General features: G+C 41.5%; 1 protein-coding gene across 4 annotated transcripts in view; it reads left to right on the plus strand.

Moving 5' to 3' along the window:
• ANO4 (anoctamin 4) overlaps positions 1–16,603 on the plus strand; it is a 388,856-nt gene that overhangs the window by 238,430 nt on the left and 133,823 nt on the right. For all 4 annotated transcript variants that reach the window (XM_037007143.2, XM_073213690.1, XM_073213691.1 and 1 more), the window contains one exon: positions 14,745–14,845. In XM_037007143.2, coding sequence (XP_036863038.2) covers positions 14,745–14,845 — 101 coding nt within the window. The remainder of the gene's footprint in view (positions 1–14,744; positions 14,846–16,603) is intronic.

Below are 16,603 nucleotides of genomic sequence, written 5' to 3' on the forward strand. Positions count from 1 at the left end.
GGGGGTGAAGGGATGGTGTTTTAAAGAAGGTGTTGGGTGGGGGACTCCCTGAAGGTGGCATCTGGCCAAACACTGACTAGGGGAGGGAGTTGGCCAAATGTTCTCCACACTTATTCCCCCATTGCTCAACCCACTCTCCTTCCATCTCACCTCCCCCTGCCTCCACTCTGTGCACACAGGCTCTGCTGATAAACCTTGCCTATGCCTCAATAAAGAACAGAAGCAATTGGACAGGATCTTCTGCATCTGTACCCACACTCCACCTTTTCTTTGTTACTAGGAGTGAGTGTCGCTGCTGTGTCAGGAACCCTCTGATTATGTGTTGAATCCCCTCCATTTCATCTGCTCTGACTTAGCTGCTGTCATTATCTCCTGTCTCTCCTCCACCATCAGCTTTGCTCTGTACTTAATCATTGCAAATATGCTCCCATATTCATATCTCAAGAAGAAAAATCCCCTGGCCCCCCCATTCTCCTCTATTGACCACCCCACTTCTCTTCTCCACTTCACAGAAATACTCCTTGAAAGATTTGTGTAGTGTCACCATGTCCATTTCCCCACCTGTCAGTCTCTTTTCCAACTACTCGGTCTGAGCTTTCTCCCTCAGCATTCCATGGACACTACTTTTAGAACGGTTAGCTGTGAGCAGATCCAGCAGTCAGGCCATCTCTGTGACCTCACCGTGTTGCCGGCAGCATTACTGCACATGGCGAATCATTCATTCCTTGAAAAACGTTCTTCTCTGGTCTCTGGAGACAGGTCCTGCTCACCTGGATTTTGTCCTTCTTGTTTGGCCCTTTCTCAATCTCCTTTGCTCACCTTTCTCTTCTATCTGATCTCCAAATGTGAGAGCATCCTGAGTCTTGCTCCCAGGTCCCTTTTTCCTTTGATATCTCGATTTCCTTGTGATCCCGTGAAATTCCATGCAGATCTTTATGTACCTTCTACATGTCACTCAAAGCTTTGTCATCTCAGAGGTTTAAAGCAACAGAGTTTAGTTCTTGACCTCAGGAGGGCGGGTAGAGGTGGGAGGGGACAGCTCTTGTAGTTACCAGGCACCCAGCATTACAGAAGTTGTATCCAGACTTCTGCAGGGAAGTGGCAGGGCAAGGTGTATCACACACCAGTCTTCAAGGCTTTGGCTCACAGCTCAATGGCCGGAGCTCATCGCAGGGCTCCAGCCTCCCACCGTCAGCCAGGAGGCTCAGACCTCCATGTGCCCTGGAGCAGAGGATAACCAGATGCCAGGGAAATACTGATGGCACCCACATAACATGGTTTCAAATGCATTATCAAATATTATGTATTAACATATATAATATTACCTAAAATTTATATATATAATAATACTTTATATAATATCTAATACTGTATGTTCAACTATTATACATAGTATCTATCTTTATCTATATACATATAGTAGCTCTGTAACGTAGGCAAAAGAGTTATATCAGCATTATACCAACGAGGAGCTGATATGAGTTGAGGTATTATCAGCTCCATTTCTCTGTTATCAAAAGTCATATGAGCCCCATTTCTTGGCAGATTTTTCTATATCTTCAAGATAAAAAGAACTTTGTAAGCTATACTGCTACATGTACTGTTACTGCACCCTCTACTTTTGATCAGCATTCTACCAAGAGATGAATAGAACAGGCCTAGGAAGGAATGTCATAACCTTTCTAAGCTCACTAAAAAGTATTTCCAAGTTAAATTGCTTCTTCCCTGGCAGCAGACACCCTGCTCATCTGTCCTTTCTGGGTCATGCCTATTTCATGGCTGGTGATTGATGGAATGTATTAAGGGAATAATGACACATGGAAATCGATTGTGTCATAACTGTAAGCAGTTACCTGTGAGTTGTTCGTTTTTGGTAATATAAAGCATACCTGGTATGATATCGCCGCTCTCATGTTCAGCTTACCTAGCTTGCCACCTTGAAGGAGTAGGGACATGTAGTGATGATCTGCAACGAGTGAAAGGTGTTCTGGAGCTGTGTAGAGCAGAACTGACTTCGCTTACTTCTGAGGAGAGATTTAGCTCTGCACAGAGGGCGCATCCACAAAGGGAGCATTTCTTTCCTGTGCTTCCATAGGACATTAAACTAATTTGCATTCATATTTATCACATTATTTGTAGTCAGTATAATATTTGCTTTAATTAATTATGAGTTCCCTGCCATGTGGGACCATGCCTTAGCCTTCTCTATTTCCCTAGGGGCCACATAGTGTCCAGGATGTGGTTACAATTATCATTAGGTGTTTGTTGAATGACTTTATGATTGGTTATGTTGTGAAGGGAAAAAAAGATGCTTGTTTTACACAGCAGATCTACTGTGATCCTAACTAGGTGATGGAGAGAGGGTATTCTACACCATTGTTTATTTGTTAGTACCATGCATCAGATATAATCCCTCTTCCTGGTGACCTTGTAGACAGATGGGTCTGTATGACTATTTATGTCCAATGGCCTGGCACAGAAGTGGCATGTGTTCTTCAGACCCCCTGAGCTTTGCCATCTCTTGCACATAGTGACCCATCAACATGAATTAGAGTCACTAAAGCGAGCCAACTTGAAATGGATGTGAAACATAAACAAAAAATGAGCCTTTATCATTAGCATCAGCCAACAAAAACAATATAATTTAAATTTTTCTAGTAGACACATATAAAAAGAAGCAGATAAAGTTAATTTCCAATAGATCTAAATGATTTTCATTTAAACATGTTATCAATATAGAAATCAATGGGGTATTTTGCTTTCTATTTTCAGACAGCTAAGTCTTTATAATCTAGTGTATATTTTCCAGAGACTGCACATCTCAGTTTGGACTAGCTATATTTCAAGTGCTCAGTAGCCACATGTGGCTAGTAGCTACCATATTGACAGTACATCTTTACTATTTTATGTCACTGATATTTGGGGTTATTTATTGCTGCAGCATAACTTAGCCCATACTGTCTGATACACCAAATGTTGATTTTCTTCATATATGCTGATGCAGTAACTTTCCTAGGCTTGATGTAGGGATTGCCAGAGTTGATCAAGAGTAACCAAGAACATGTTGCATCAACGTTCACTTAACTATAACACAGGGACCTCTGATGAAACTTGTGAAAATTTGTGCTTTGCTCCTCACCACTGAATCCCTTCTGACTGTGACCTAGAGGAGTGTGTGCTTGAGCTTTTGTAAACATAAACCATATTGAAACTTTTGTGGTGACAAGAAGATGAATTTTTTCTCTCTAATCGTAGTGCTTTAACAAGGTAATCAGTAACATGAGATAGCTACTCAGAGTCTAGATCCCAGGACATTCGTAAATTTAGGAAACATTCATTCTCAAGGGCAGTGTGTTTAGTAACTTACTGGGTGCTGGGGAGACAGCTCTGCAAAAGCTGTACAGTTTCCTGGAGACAACAGTAAAATACATAATTACAAAACTAATTGAAATATGACCTGTATTAGTTTTATGTTGCTGCATAAAGATTACCTCAAACTTAGAAGCTTAAAACTAACCACCTGTATTTATGATCTCATAGCTTCTGTGGATCAGGCATCCAAGTACCACTCAACAGGGTCTTCCAGTCAGAATCCACAAGGCTGCCATCAGGGCTGAGCCAGCATGTGTTCCTTTCTGGAACTCATGGCTACTGGTAGAATTTCGTTCCTTGTAGTTGTTGGACTGAGGTCTTCATTTTCTTGCTGGCTGCCAACTGAGAACTACTGTCAGCTCCTAGAGGCCAGTTCCTTGCCCTCGGAGGCCCTCTCACAACATGCTAGTTTACTTCTTCAGTGCCAGCAGGAGCATTCTCTCCGACCCTGAGAGTCTCTGTTAAGGACTCATCTAATTAGTTCAGGCAATTTTAAGTCGGTATAATCTCCCTTTTGATTAACAAAATCAATCCAATATAATCTCCCTTTGGATTAACAAAAAGTGAACTGATTAGTATCCCAAGCAGGAGTGATATACCCTCACCCACCCACACTCAGGGAGAAGTGATTATTGAGGACATCTGCACCAGGACGGTGGGAATCCTGCGGGCCATCTAAGAGTTCTGCCAACCGTCTAACTAGAGATCTCAAGGAGACAGGAATTTATCAGCCAGAGAAAATAGCACATGAGAAACCCCTGAGACTGTTAGGAGCTTTCCAGTTTGGAAGGAAGAAGAAGAAAGGCCCATGTGGTTGGAACCCAGAGAAAGGGAAAGTGGCACAAGATAAACAGGTCATGCTTTGGCCACATTAGTGATTTTCCAGAAAGCCATGTAAACCATGGATCACAATGCATTTTTTAAAGACGTCTCTGATGTCAACGAGAATATGCAGGGCAAGAATGGAATTGGAGGCTGCTCAGCTAAGAGGCTTTTGCAGTCTTTGAGGAGTAGATGATGATGGCTTAAAGGAGGATGGGGGCAGTTTAGATGGACAGGTGTTGATGGACTTGAGAGCGATATAAAAGGTAGAATCAGTAAGACATGGTGATTATTTGAATGTGAGATGGGAAGAAAATTCAAAGGTGACTCCTGGACTTGAGTGACTGGATGGATGGTTGTATCATTTTCTGAATCTGGGAACACTGAGGAGAAGAGCAGTTTTGCCAAGGAAGTGCACTGTTTTGGACATCTGTTGAGTCTGGTGTACCAATGAGATAACCAAGGGCAGATACCATGTTGGCTATTATCTGTGCTGATCTGGAACTCAGAAGAGAGGTTGGCCTATGACAGGAATCTGGGAGACATCAGAGGATAGGTGACATGTAGCGCCCTTGGGCAGAGATGAGATCGTGCAGACAGAACAGGTAGATGAGAATCTGAGTGGAGTCCTCCAGGAACCCCATTTAAAGGTCTGCTAAGGTGTGAGTGGTTGTTTCACACCCTATTTCCTGTTGCTGATACTAGTGCCATCTTCAGGGAATGAATATTGTGACCATTTAGGAATAAACAGTATCTCAGAGGCTGCTCTCTACAGGGCACAGTGAGAGAGAGAGAGAGAGAGAGAGAGAGAGAGAGAGAGTGTGTGTGTGTGTGTGTGTGTGTATGTGCATGCACACCCACGTGCATGGTTGTGGAGAGAGAATTGCATCAGAATCATGAAAAGCTTTTTTGAACTATACTTACAAATTTTCATGTGTCTCTGGGGAATCAGGAATAAATGGAAAAAAAATTATTTCAGAGACATATGCCCTCATTTTTCAGAGAACACTGAATCTCAGAAAAGTGCAAGTAATTTGCCCAGTGAACACAGCTGGTTAGATGGCAGCTGCTGAGGGGAGTTGAAATTGCTTAGCAATTACTTCCAGACCTTTAACCCTCCAGAAATGGACATTCTCCATTAGTTTCAGAGACTAGATTCCAGATCCACCAAGAAATTCTAGCATCAGCCATGGGTTAGCAGCTTGTCTACCATTCAGTAACTATGGCAGGAAAGAGGAGATGCTTATTGAACCACCTACATGACAGCCGTGTCAGCTTCAGAACAACCCTGCAAGACGGGTACTGTCATCCTCATTTTACAAATGAGGAAACAGAGGCTCACCAGCTAAGTAACATGACCCAAAACACACAGAGTGAGTGGCAGAACGAGGCTCCAAGTTAGTTTTACCACTGGCCTTACATTTGCTGTAGGATTTTTAGAGGGAACTGTATGTACTATACCCTGGATTCCAATATGTCACTAAACATTTTTCCAAAAATGAAAATGACAGAGGGAATAGAATCCAGGAAAAGTAAAAGTCCTATTACCCCAGCTGTTTTGGAGTCCAACTGTCTTGGTAAGAATCCGGATTCCTCTCCTTACTTTCTGTGTGTTCTTAGCCAAGGTATCTGACCCCTGGGTGCTTTAGTTCCTTGTCGGCAATAAATTTAATTAATAATAATACCCACCTCTTAGGATTCGTGTGAAGATTCTGTTATTTAATGTCTGTACAAGCCCTCACACTATCCAGCATGGGGTAGCACTATGTAACTGTTCCCATTTCTCACCATTGTTTTTTTTTTTCCCAAGGGGCTTATCTGAGTTCCCAATTGAAATTAATCTTTTTGCCCCGGCATTTAGGGGTTTGCTTGGCTTTCTTAACAGTATAGTTATAAGAAAGTGGCCAGTGAGTTGCCTAAGGGGATACAGAACAGATGCAAGTGGCTACCCTGATTTGACCCTTTGTGCTCAAATTTATACCTCAGGCCCTTTGCCTTTGATGCTGGCTGCCTGCAGTGCTCAGATAATGGAACAGTCACCTTCTGCACTTTCTTCAGGATTCTGCTCAAATGTCACCTGATCAAAAGACCTGACTGTCCACACTGTTCTATCTAAAATTGCATCTCTTTCTCACCGTTACTTTCTAGTTCCTTACCCTTCTCCATTCTTTTTCAAAGGACACTATCAGAAATAGTGTATTCTCTTTATTGAGGCTTTCTATCTCCTGGTAGAACTTGAGGTCCAGGAGGGCAGTTGTGTTCACAGATGTCTCCTCCCAGCACCCAGTAGGCCCTCAGGAAAGGATGGTGGCATACATGAATGAATGAGTAAATGCTAAATTACAGTTCACATGATGAGATTCACGGTCATCTGCAAAGACCACGGTAATTTCCAGGTGCACATCCCCTGAACAGGTTTAGAGCAAACTGAATGATTCTGACCCCTCCTCCTGTAAGGTGAGGAAACCAGGGACAGAGAAAGGGCCAGGCTCAAATCTGAGGTCCAGTCAGAAGCAGGGCCAGGACTGGCTGTTTTTGACATACCCTCCCAGGTTATTCCAATCTGTGTGTCAGAAGCACTGGAAGTTTGCAGCTCAGTGGTTGTGTTATCTGTGTGCAGTCAGTGGGGAAACTGAGTCAGAGTAGTACAGTGACGTACACAAGCTTACGAGGGAAAGCTGTAACAGAACCTGGCCCAGGTATCCTTTCTACCACACAGTGGCACACAGTCAGCTGTTGACCAACCATCACCTTACAAATCTAGTCAAGGATACTTCTAGATACTTTTAGAAAGTGCCTGGGCTTAGGTCTCCTTAAGTCTCCTGTGCCTTGCTAAGTTCCAGCTCTTTTAAGAGTTTTTTCAAGGTTAACTAAAGCATTTGGGTTCATCTTTAGAGCTCAGGTGGCCTAGAGATGGAAGAGGGGCCTTTTTAACATGGACAGCTTCCTGTTGGGCCTCAGGATTTCTTAAGGTGCTCTGGCCTAACCTGGACCCATGGGGACTATTTCCAAACAGACCTATGTTTCATTCCCCTGTTCCTGCCTGTTCCTGTCCCTATTGGGCACAAACATCCCAATCGGCACTTTTTGTCTTAGATGGAACCAGAATTTAATGAGCCGGCAAGTGAGAGAGAGGCAGTTTCCTCCGAGCAACACGTTCACCCAGTGATATCCATGGAGAGGAACATTGTTCAATTCCCAAGTGCACTGCCTTTCCTAGTCCCTCCAAGCAAATACCTCTCCATTCCCAATCTTCCATCACTGTATTTTCATGGCCCAAATTTGCAAACCAAGTAAGAAGAAAGCAATCTTTTTTGTTCCCCAAAGCTTTACCTGTTTAAAAAAAAACTTTCAGATACCTTTGATGAATCACATGCCTTCCTCCTTACCATTTAAAGAGCGTTTTTAGTGCATTAGGAACTAGATAAGTGCTTCACATGCATTAAACCTTGTAGTCCTCAGAAGAAATCTGAAGTTAGGTGCTATTATCATTTCTATGGCACAGAGGACAGAATGAAGGTTTATAGAGATCAAATAATTTGCTCAAGGTCACTAGCTGCTAAGTAGCAGCTCTGAGACTTGAACCTTGAATTCCAAAGCTTGTGAATGCCAAAGCTTGGACTTTTAACGATTACACTATGTCCTGTCGCTACTCTGTTTTCCTTCTATATAAAGAAAGGTTACATATATTGTATATTTATTTTTGTAGTTCTTCTCAAATTTTAAATTCACTTATTTTATCTCCATGGCCAGGATATATTAGCTAGGCTAGGGCAGGATGTGTCTCCTTTTTGGTGTAGCTCAAGGCACATCAGAGTTAGTTGCTGCCTTAGAACACAAGTAACCCTTTTCCAGCTCAAGGCCAGTGGTTAATAAACATGTAATAAATATTTGATAAGTAAGTGATAAACCAAATCCTTTTAAATAATTTTCCTTTCTCCTGGTACTTTTTAAGAATCACTACTACCACCACCACCCTAAACCATTTCAATAGAACTCAATCAGGGATAGTGAACCTGAAATAAAAATAGAATAATAAAAATTCCCAGAATAAGGTTTCTATGGCAAATGTGGTTTCTAGTACATTTTCCTCTGCATACACACTGCCCATTTGTGAGTCTACATAGTCACAATCTCATTCAGACATGTATCATAGGTGTCAAATGAAGCTCAAAATTGCAATGAGATTTTTCTTTGAAATCAGTATCATGGTATCATGAGGGCCTGGAGGTGGAGGAGAGGCCGATCTGCATGTCCCCTCGGGAATTCCAGGAGGTTGCCTGGGAATCCTTAGGAAGGGAGGAGGGGAGAGCTGTAGCACGGGACTGGGGACCTCAGGCACACGGCGGAGACCCTCTGACAGAGTGCAGAGGGGGTGGCCAGTCTCCCGGCGTGCGAAAGGGGAACCGTGTGTGCACCTCCCTCCCAGCTGCTGGTTTGGGTTTGCCAGGGCTCGGCTCTTGGGAGAGAGACACAACTTGGTGCCCTCCTTGACCTCAGCTCTCGACTCCTCACAGGAGTTCCAAGCTTCCCTTCAGGCAACTCATTCACGCTGTTGGAAACAGAGCTCCACCTCAGCTCTGTGTCAGCATCAGGCCCAGGCCAGTGTCCGCAGCCGCAGGGGAGGGATGCGGGCGCGGCTGCGGGACCAGGTCCAGCAGCAGCCCAGGGCGGCTGCGGGTAAGCCTACCTCAGCTCTCCCTGGTTCACCCGATGCGGCTCCTCACTTCATCCTTCTGGAAGCCTGTGCCTCCTGGCTTCTGCTGTGTTCCTCTCCTTGTTTCCCACTTACCTCTTTGATGGCTCCTTCTCAGTCTCCTTTGAAGGTTGCTTTCTGCTTCCAAACCTCTAAATGTTAGTGTGCCTTGGAGCTTAGTCTTTGCCACTTCCTTAGGTGGCCTCATCAAGTTATATGCTTTTAAGTATCAACTACATGCCTGCAATTCTTAAATTAAGAAGTCCCGCCCTTCCGAGAGCCAGGCTCACATATCCATTTGCGTACTTCAAACTTCTATGTAAATATGTCCTGGGAGTCTCAAACATAGCGTTTCCCAAAGTAAACCACCACCTTCTTCCTGGTTCTTCTCCAACTCAATGTGTGGTACTACCGTCTACCCAGTTTCCCAGGTAGAACTATCTGTGAATTATCCTAGGCACTGGGTTTGCTTCCTCTCCTCACTTGATCAGTCCCAAGTCCTTTCAAATCTACTTCCAAATCTACTTCCAAATGGATCTCCAGTCTGTCCATTTCTCTGCTCACCAGCCACCTTCTGGCCCCAACCACCACCTTGTCTCACTTGGTCTACTGGACAAACCTTCCTGTTGAATACCCAGTCCTGTGCTACCTCCAGAACATTCTCCACAGGGCATTACGAGTACACTTCCTAAACCAAACAATCCTGTCACCCCACTGCCTTTAACCCATTGGTGATTTCTCACTGATAGAAAATAAAATCTAATCTTCTTACCACGCTGAACCTAGCCCAGTGTGGTCTGTCCCCTGCAGTCGTCTCCAGCCCCAGATCGGGTACCACACCTTACCTCACACTTCACAGTGTTCTATCCCCCAAGCATTTCAGGTCTCTGGGTCTTCGTACATGCTCTTCCCTCGCTTGGAATGCTTTTCACTTGGCTTCTGCCATGGCGAACACTTTCCCACCTTTCGGATCTCAGGTCAGATGTCATGCCTTCAGAGTCCAACCTGCCAATCTAAAGCAGGTGCCCCAATTCTTCTTTCCCACACATTACATTCTTTTCATTTCTACCATTTTTCATAATTTTAAATAATGTGTGTCTTTATGTTTAATGTCTGTCTCCTACTCTAGATTCTAAGTTCTGTCTAGCACCTAGCTGAGTACCTGATATGCAGTAGTCAATGAATGTCTGTGGAATGTTTTTGAGTGAATGAATGCCGTTAGAGGAACACATAGGAAACAGAGGGACAGGAGACAGGAATCAGGGCCTTGATTCTCAGGGTTTCTTCTGGCTTAACCTTGTGTAGTCAGACTGGAAAAGGTGTTGGTTCCTTATTTGTTTCAGGTTGTAACTTGGATAAGAAGGAGTACTACGTTCTACCTGCCAGTGTGGTGTGGTGCGGCCCTTCCTGGAGGTGCTGATAACTAACATGTTTTTATTAGATGTACTATGAGCATCTTACCTGTATCATGCCACTTAATACAGTTCAGTAGATAGATTTTGCTGTTATTTCATTTACAGTTGAACAGACTGAGGCACAGAGAGATTAAACAGCTTCCCCAAGACCACAGAGCTGATAAGAGGTGGACATATGAATATGAGTACATGCAGTCTGACCTCAGAGTCGGCATTCCTACCTAACTGCTGTAGTTCAGCTACCCACGTGGCTCTGTACCTAAACTCTCTCCCAAGGTGACCTCTTCCAATTCCATGGCTTTAAATACCATCCATGTCCTGGCCACACTTACTTTGTATCTCTGGCCCAATCTGTTCCCCTCAACTCAAGACTCATGTATCTAACTACCTGCAAGACAACTTCTCATGGGCATCTGGAACTTAACATTTGTAAAACTGAGTTCATGATCTACCTCCATGCCCCATTCCCAAACCTGTTTCTTCTTCAGTGTCCCCTTCTCAGCAAAAGTGTCAGGGGTCATGAGATACAGAGATGTGTACATCCGTATACACATCTTAAGAGATACAGCACTCAGATTAGACAATGGCATATGCTATTTTTTCTTTTCCTTACTGTTGCATTATCTAGCTTTCCCTTACTAAATTGTGACATACCAAGGCAAGGACCATGATTTGTATATCTTTGCTTTTCTACATGTAGTACATGGAAAGTGGTCAACATGGTCTTACTGAAAGGAGGAAAGAGAGAAGGACAGTTTTCAGTGAATCTTATCTACTTCTACTCCAGGTAGTTTCCATGTTACTCTTGATGTCTCCTGTTATTCCTCGAAGGATATTTCCACAACTCCACTAAGTAGCCATCTTTCTTCTTCCTATGGTTCTAACCTAAGGGTTGGTGTATTAATGAAACAACTCTGTTTCAAAAAAATCATTGTCATTTCTCTTCACTTCGGTACTTGAGCACTGGATTTATGCGGAAAGGAATACTGAATAACGGGGAAAAACCTGTTTAGAAAGAGTGTAATCAGTCAGAGGTAAAGAGTGATATATGAGCCATATAATTAGCTATCATCTGCTCCACATTTATTTTTCTGGGCTGGAGTTCAGTTCCTCCTTGAGGAGCTAAATATAAGTAATAAGCTCCCACAGACACACACACACACAGGACCCATGAATAGACATTCATCATAATTCAGGGGATTCAGTTAACATTTTCTCAAGTTATCAAAACAACTTTAAATAATCTCAAATCACATTTTAGTTCATTAGTAACTTCATATTGCTGTTTATTCTTGTTGCTTTGTTTTTTCAAATATGAAAATCTTTTCGGATTAGTTTGTATAAACTGAAAAAGGGACAGTTCAGAGATGGTGCATCTTTAACAAATGCACAAAGCCATGGATTTACTTAAACCTCAGAATTTATTAGATTACTCTGACAAGGTAGTCAAGGGATATGTGGGTATTAGTTCTGTTTGGGATAAACAGTCAGTTTAGCTTCAGTGAGTTACTTGAACTGTCTCTCTCACAAGATTCATATGGGAATAAAATGAGGTAATGTGAGAAAGTACAAAATTAAAAGCTCTAAAAAAATAATAGTAAAGTGATGGTTTTGTAATTGCTACAAACAAGAAAATGGAATAATTTTTACCATGGTGAATGAATGAAAACAGCTGTGTTTTATGCAGAAAATGGTGAAGATCCCACATAGAATTTTAGTTGACTCAGTACATGTTCAGAAAATGAGCTTCGCTTTTCCACACACAGAAATGTGGCATTTAAAATGTGCCCTAAGTAGATCATAATGTATTCTCTTTAATGTTTTCATATGTTCATGGGGATCTACAGAATGATTTTTCTTCTACTAGATTGTTTATTTTCTGTAAACAACAATTTCATGAAGAGAGTATATTCTAAAATTATAATTTGCTCTCAAAGTTTGGTTAATTGTGTGAATCAGTTAGATTCTCTGAATCAACCACATTCCCACATTGTCTTCCGTATTGCACAGTCTTACCCTTTCTGTCATAGGAAGATGAGAGACAAAACAATAGTGAGTGTAGAATCTTGCACGAAAGCTGGGGGAATTTAAAGAATTCCCATTATCACAATTAAAATTTCCAAATGAGGAAGCCACAAAACCTTCCCGGACTCTGAAATATAATACAAACAAAAAGACCCACTTTTGAGGACAGTCTTTCTTCTGCTTTGTGACTTGGAAAATTGTACTATATATTGACAATCAAGTGGCAGTCTTTTCCAATGCACAAAAAATACTTGGTTTATAAGCTGAGACCATCTCCTATCAAGGCATCAGTGTATTTGCAGTCATGAATGGGACAGGAAGAAGAGGGTGTGTGTGTGTACATATGTATGTACACACATATGTGTGCTGTTTCTCTGGCTTCTATAAGGACACTACCCCGTGAGCTCACCCTCCCCCTGACTACTCAGTGTAAGTACCCAATGCAGGGAAGACTGAGTGGAATAGGCTACAGAAACCAGTTTGTACAGAGACAAAGCACTGGACGTCATCATATCTTCACTGCTTACTGGCGTGTCTGTTTCCTGGACCTCATTTGCAGTCACCAGCAATGTGGGTTCCAAGAACCACTTCATCAACAGTCTCTTCCTGCCTCACAGGACTTGCAGCTTCCACCTGGGCCAAGACTGTTCATATTTCACTAACCATATTTGTGAATTAGACATATATTGGTTGTATGCTCCCTCTGTGTCAGGCACTGTGCTAGGCCCAGAGGATTCAACCATGAGTAATAAAAACACTCCTCAACCCCAGGCAGCTTACAATGAGGGGTATGCTTATCCCAAGCCAGGATATAAAACCTCATTTCAGCCTGTACTGCCAAAAAGTTCGATTTTTCAGACCAATATCAGAGGGTGCCCCCCACCATTGTGGATTTGGGCCCTGGCCCTCCTCCTCGTGGGGAATTCTGCTTCATCAGTCTCTGAGAACAACAGTTGACACCAGCTTGATTTTCATAACATCTTGAGGAATTCTTATAAATTAAATACAATATTTATAGTCCCAACAAGAAGACCCTGAATACAAATATGAGATATGAATTACAATTGTATACCATCTGCTATTTAGAAACAATTCCCTGTAGTGCAAAATATACCCCAGTTAGAGCATAATGTTACCCTTCTATTTTTGTCACCTGGATAAAAGTATTGGATTGTTTATAAATACCATTATAAGGAGATTTTAGCTGCAAGGACCTAACATACTTATCAACATTATTAAACTATAAAAATTTAAATGGCATACAGTCCAGAATGGCACTGTGTGGGAAAGATATGGGTAAATAATTGGGCATTTTGCTAATTTAGGTTGGTTTGGCTCACTATTTTCCCATTTTTCTTCTACCTCCTTCTAACACCTAGCTCTCCCCCTGGGAAATCACTTCCAAAAGAAATGTCCTAATTGGAGATGTCCCTTCAGCCAGAGGCATACACCAAAACCTTTTGGGTGGTTATCAGAGTGTGAAGCCCTAATTTTACTTCCCTGTCTAAGTTCTGTGTTGATAAAAAGCCCTGGAGAAGGCAAAGGTTTTGGGCCAAAGAACACAGTCCTTGGAAGAAGCCTCACCTGATGCCTCCGCAGATTTAAGACTCACATCTCTTAGGCCCCTCCATCTCCACCACCACCACCACCAATTTTTCCTTTTGCCCATATGATTGAGAACATCTCTCCTCTCTGTTTCCATTACAACTCTTCTTATAATGTGTTCTCCATGCAGCAGACATAGTGATCTCTGAAAAACTAAATCATAACGACTTCCCAGTGTTCCTGAACAAAGTCCCATTGGCTTGTTATGGCCTGTGAGGCACTGTACATGCTGGCTGCTGCTCACCTTTCAGCCTCTTATGCTAATAATCTTCATGATGGATTCACTTTGGCCACTCTGCTCTCCTTACTGGCTCTCAAATATAGGACATAGCAAGCAATTTCCCAGCCTTTGCACCCAGAACCTTCATCCCATGCTCTTTACCCAGCTGGCTCCTTCTTTGCATCTTAGCTAACATGCCCCCCCCACCAACCCAGAGAGGCCTTTCCTTGACCTCTTTTCCAAAGTAGTATGTGCCTCCCTTCCTGAAACTTTTCATTCCATTATATTATCTTCAGATCACTTATCACCATGTGAATTTCTCTCTCATTTTTGTAAGTTATTTTTGCCCATCTTTAAATTTTGGTTTATATTTTTGCAGAATGTAAATGCCATTCATGTCTCTTATGTTTGCAGCTGGGTCTCCAGGGCCTGACACGCAGTGGTAGATTTGTTGAATGAATAGATGCACACTTCAGGAATGCCCCATGTCCTAAACTGCATACAGGTTGATGTGTTCTAAGTTCCAACTCAATTTAAACCATAGGAGACTGGGATAACTTTTCAGTTGAGTTTCTTTTTTCTGTTTCAGTCCTCTCTAATAAATAGTGACATTATCTTTGTGAAGTTGCATGCCCCATGGGAAGTGCTTGGAAGATATGCAGAACAAATGAATGTAAGAATGCCTTTCAGGTAGGTGTAAATGTATTTCAGCCCACTCTCTCTGCTGTTTCACTGCAAACCTAGTGTGCCTTTCTCTTGAAACAAATAAAATTGAAATGCAGACTGGAACACTATTAGAGAAAAAAATCCTTCAAATGTTTAGGAAATGCAATAAACTTCATGGCTAATAATGACCTCATGTCTTTTTGTGAAAAATTCTGGTTAAGTCAGTCCTTAGGAGGTAGGTATTTCAAGTTTCTCAGAGGAAGAAGCATTTTTCCAAGTGGTATTTTCACTTCCAAAATGCCATTTTTATAAGCCCTGTGTACTGCTGCTTTGAACAACCAGACCCCAGTGGTTCAGGTCTTTATCAACAGATCCCTTCCAGAAAAGCATTAAAATATTCCATTGAAACAAGTTTCATTAAAATACAATCTATTTTTTAAATGAGCTATTTAAAAATTTTATAAAGTCAGATCAAGAATACTGTTCAAATGCAGGCACTGATATTTTTTTCAAGGGGAACAGAAAATACTTTGTGTGGATTGCTTAGTTATTTTAAAGGATTAATTTACCCTCATCTCACAGTGAATATTCTCATTTTCCCTCTAGAATAAGGAAAAGTGGTCTTGATTTGCTAGATGGAAACAAAGTATTGTACCTGAAAATTTAAATGCTGAGATATGTTGGAAGTAAATAATGGAATCTCCTGAAAGAGGTGGATGGATTTAGTACTAAGGACCATTCCAACGGGGCTAAAGAAATAAATACTTTTGGTTTGTAATTTGCCAATAATACCAAGTCAGATGACAAAAACTAGGCAACCTGATGCCAGTTAAAAAATATACCTCTTAATGAGCTGTGGAAAGTTATAGAAAAAGAGAGAAGCTAGGGACACATTTAGAGAACGGCAATTCCATTCATAGGTCTGTAATGTATCTCCCTGGTGTGTCTTTTTTTTGTTGTTTACTGGCCTTTATGTCCTAACACCAAGTTAAAATAGAGGCTGAGATTTCTAGCATCTGTTTACCTTAAGGCAAAATTCTCAAAGGACTTGAGGTAAACATAGTTCTAAGTTTCGATTTATTTTTGTATTTAAAATGTGACAAAGGAGATGTGAGAATCCAAGGATTTAAAAAATATATATCTATGTGCATGTGTGCAACACACACACACACACACACACATATACATAGAGTTGACCCTTGAACAACATGGGTTTGAACTGCACAGGTCCACTTATGTTTCATTTTTTTTCAATAAATATATTGGGAAAATATTTGGAGATTTTTAACAATTTTAAAAAATATTGCTTTTTCTCTAGTTTACTTTATTGTAGGAATACAGAATATAATATACATAACATACAAAATATGTGTTAATCAACTGTTTATATTATTGGTAAGGCTTCCAGTTAACAGTAAGCTATTAATAGTTAAGTTTTGGGAGAATCAAGTTATACATGAATTTTCCACTGTGGGGGAGAGGGGAGATGATACCTCTATCCCATCTTGTTCAAAGGTTAATTGTATATATATATACACACTTGTGTGTGTGTGTGTACATATATAAAATCCCTGAAAGAGAAGGAATATCAATTTAGTTTCCATTGAAATTTGTAACACTATAATTAAAGCTAGTTATTTATCAGTGCTGTAACTGTGTCACACATAAGCAAAAGGAAAAGAATTCTGTGCTTACACAGAGTCCTACATCAGACCAACGTCGTATAACTAACAATGTTAAGCCAAAGGTCGACCTTTTGATAAAAGTGAGGCAGCAAAGCTT

The sequence above is a fragment of the Manis javanica genome, chromosome 10 (genome assembly GCF_040802235.1).
Source record: "Manis javanica isolate MJ-LG chromosome 10, MJ_LKY, whole genome shotgun sequence".
NCBI lineage: Eukaryota > Metazoa > Chordata > Mammalia > Pholidota > Manidae > Manis > Manis javanica.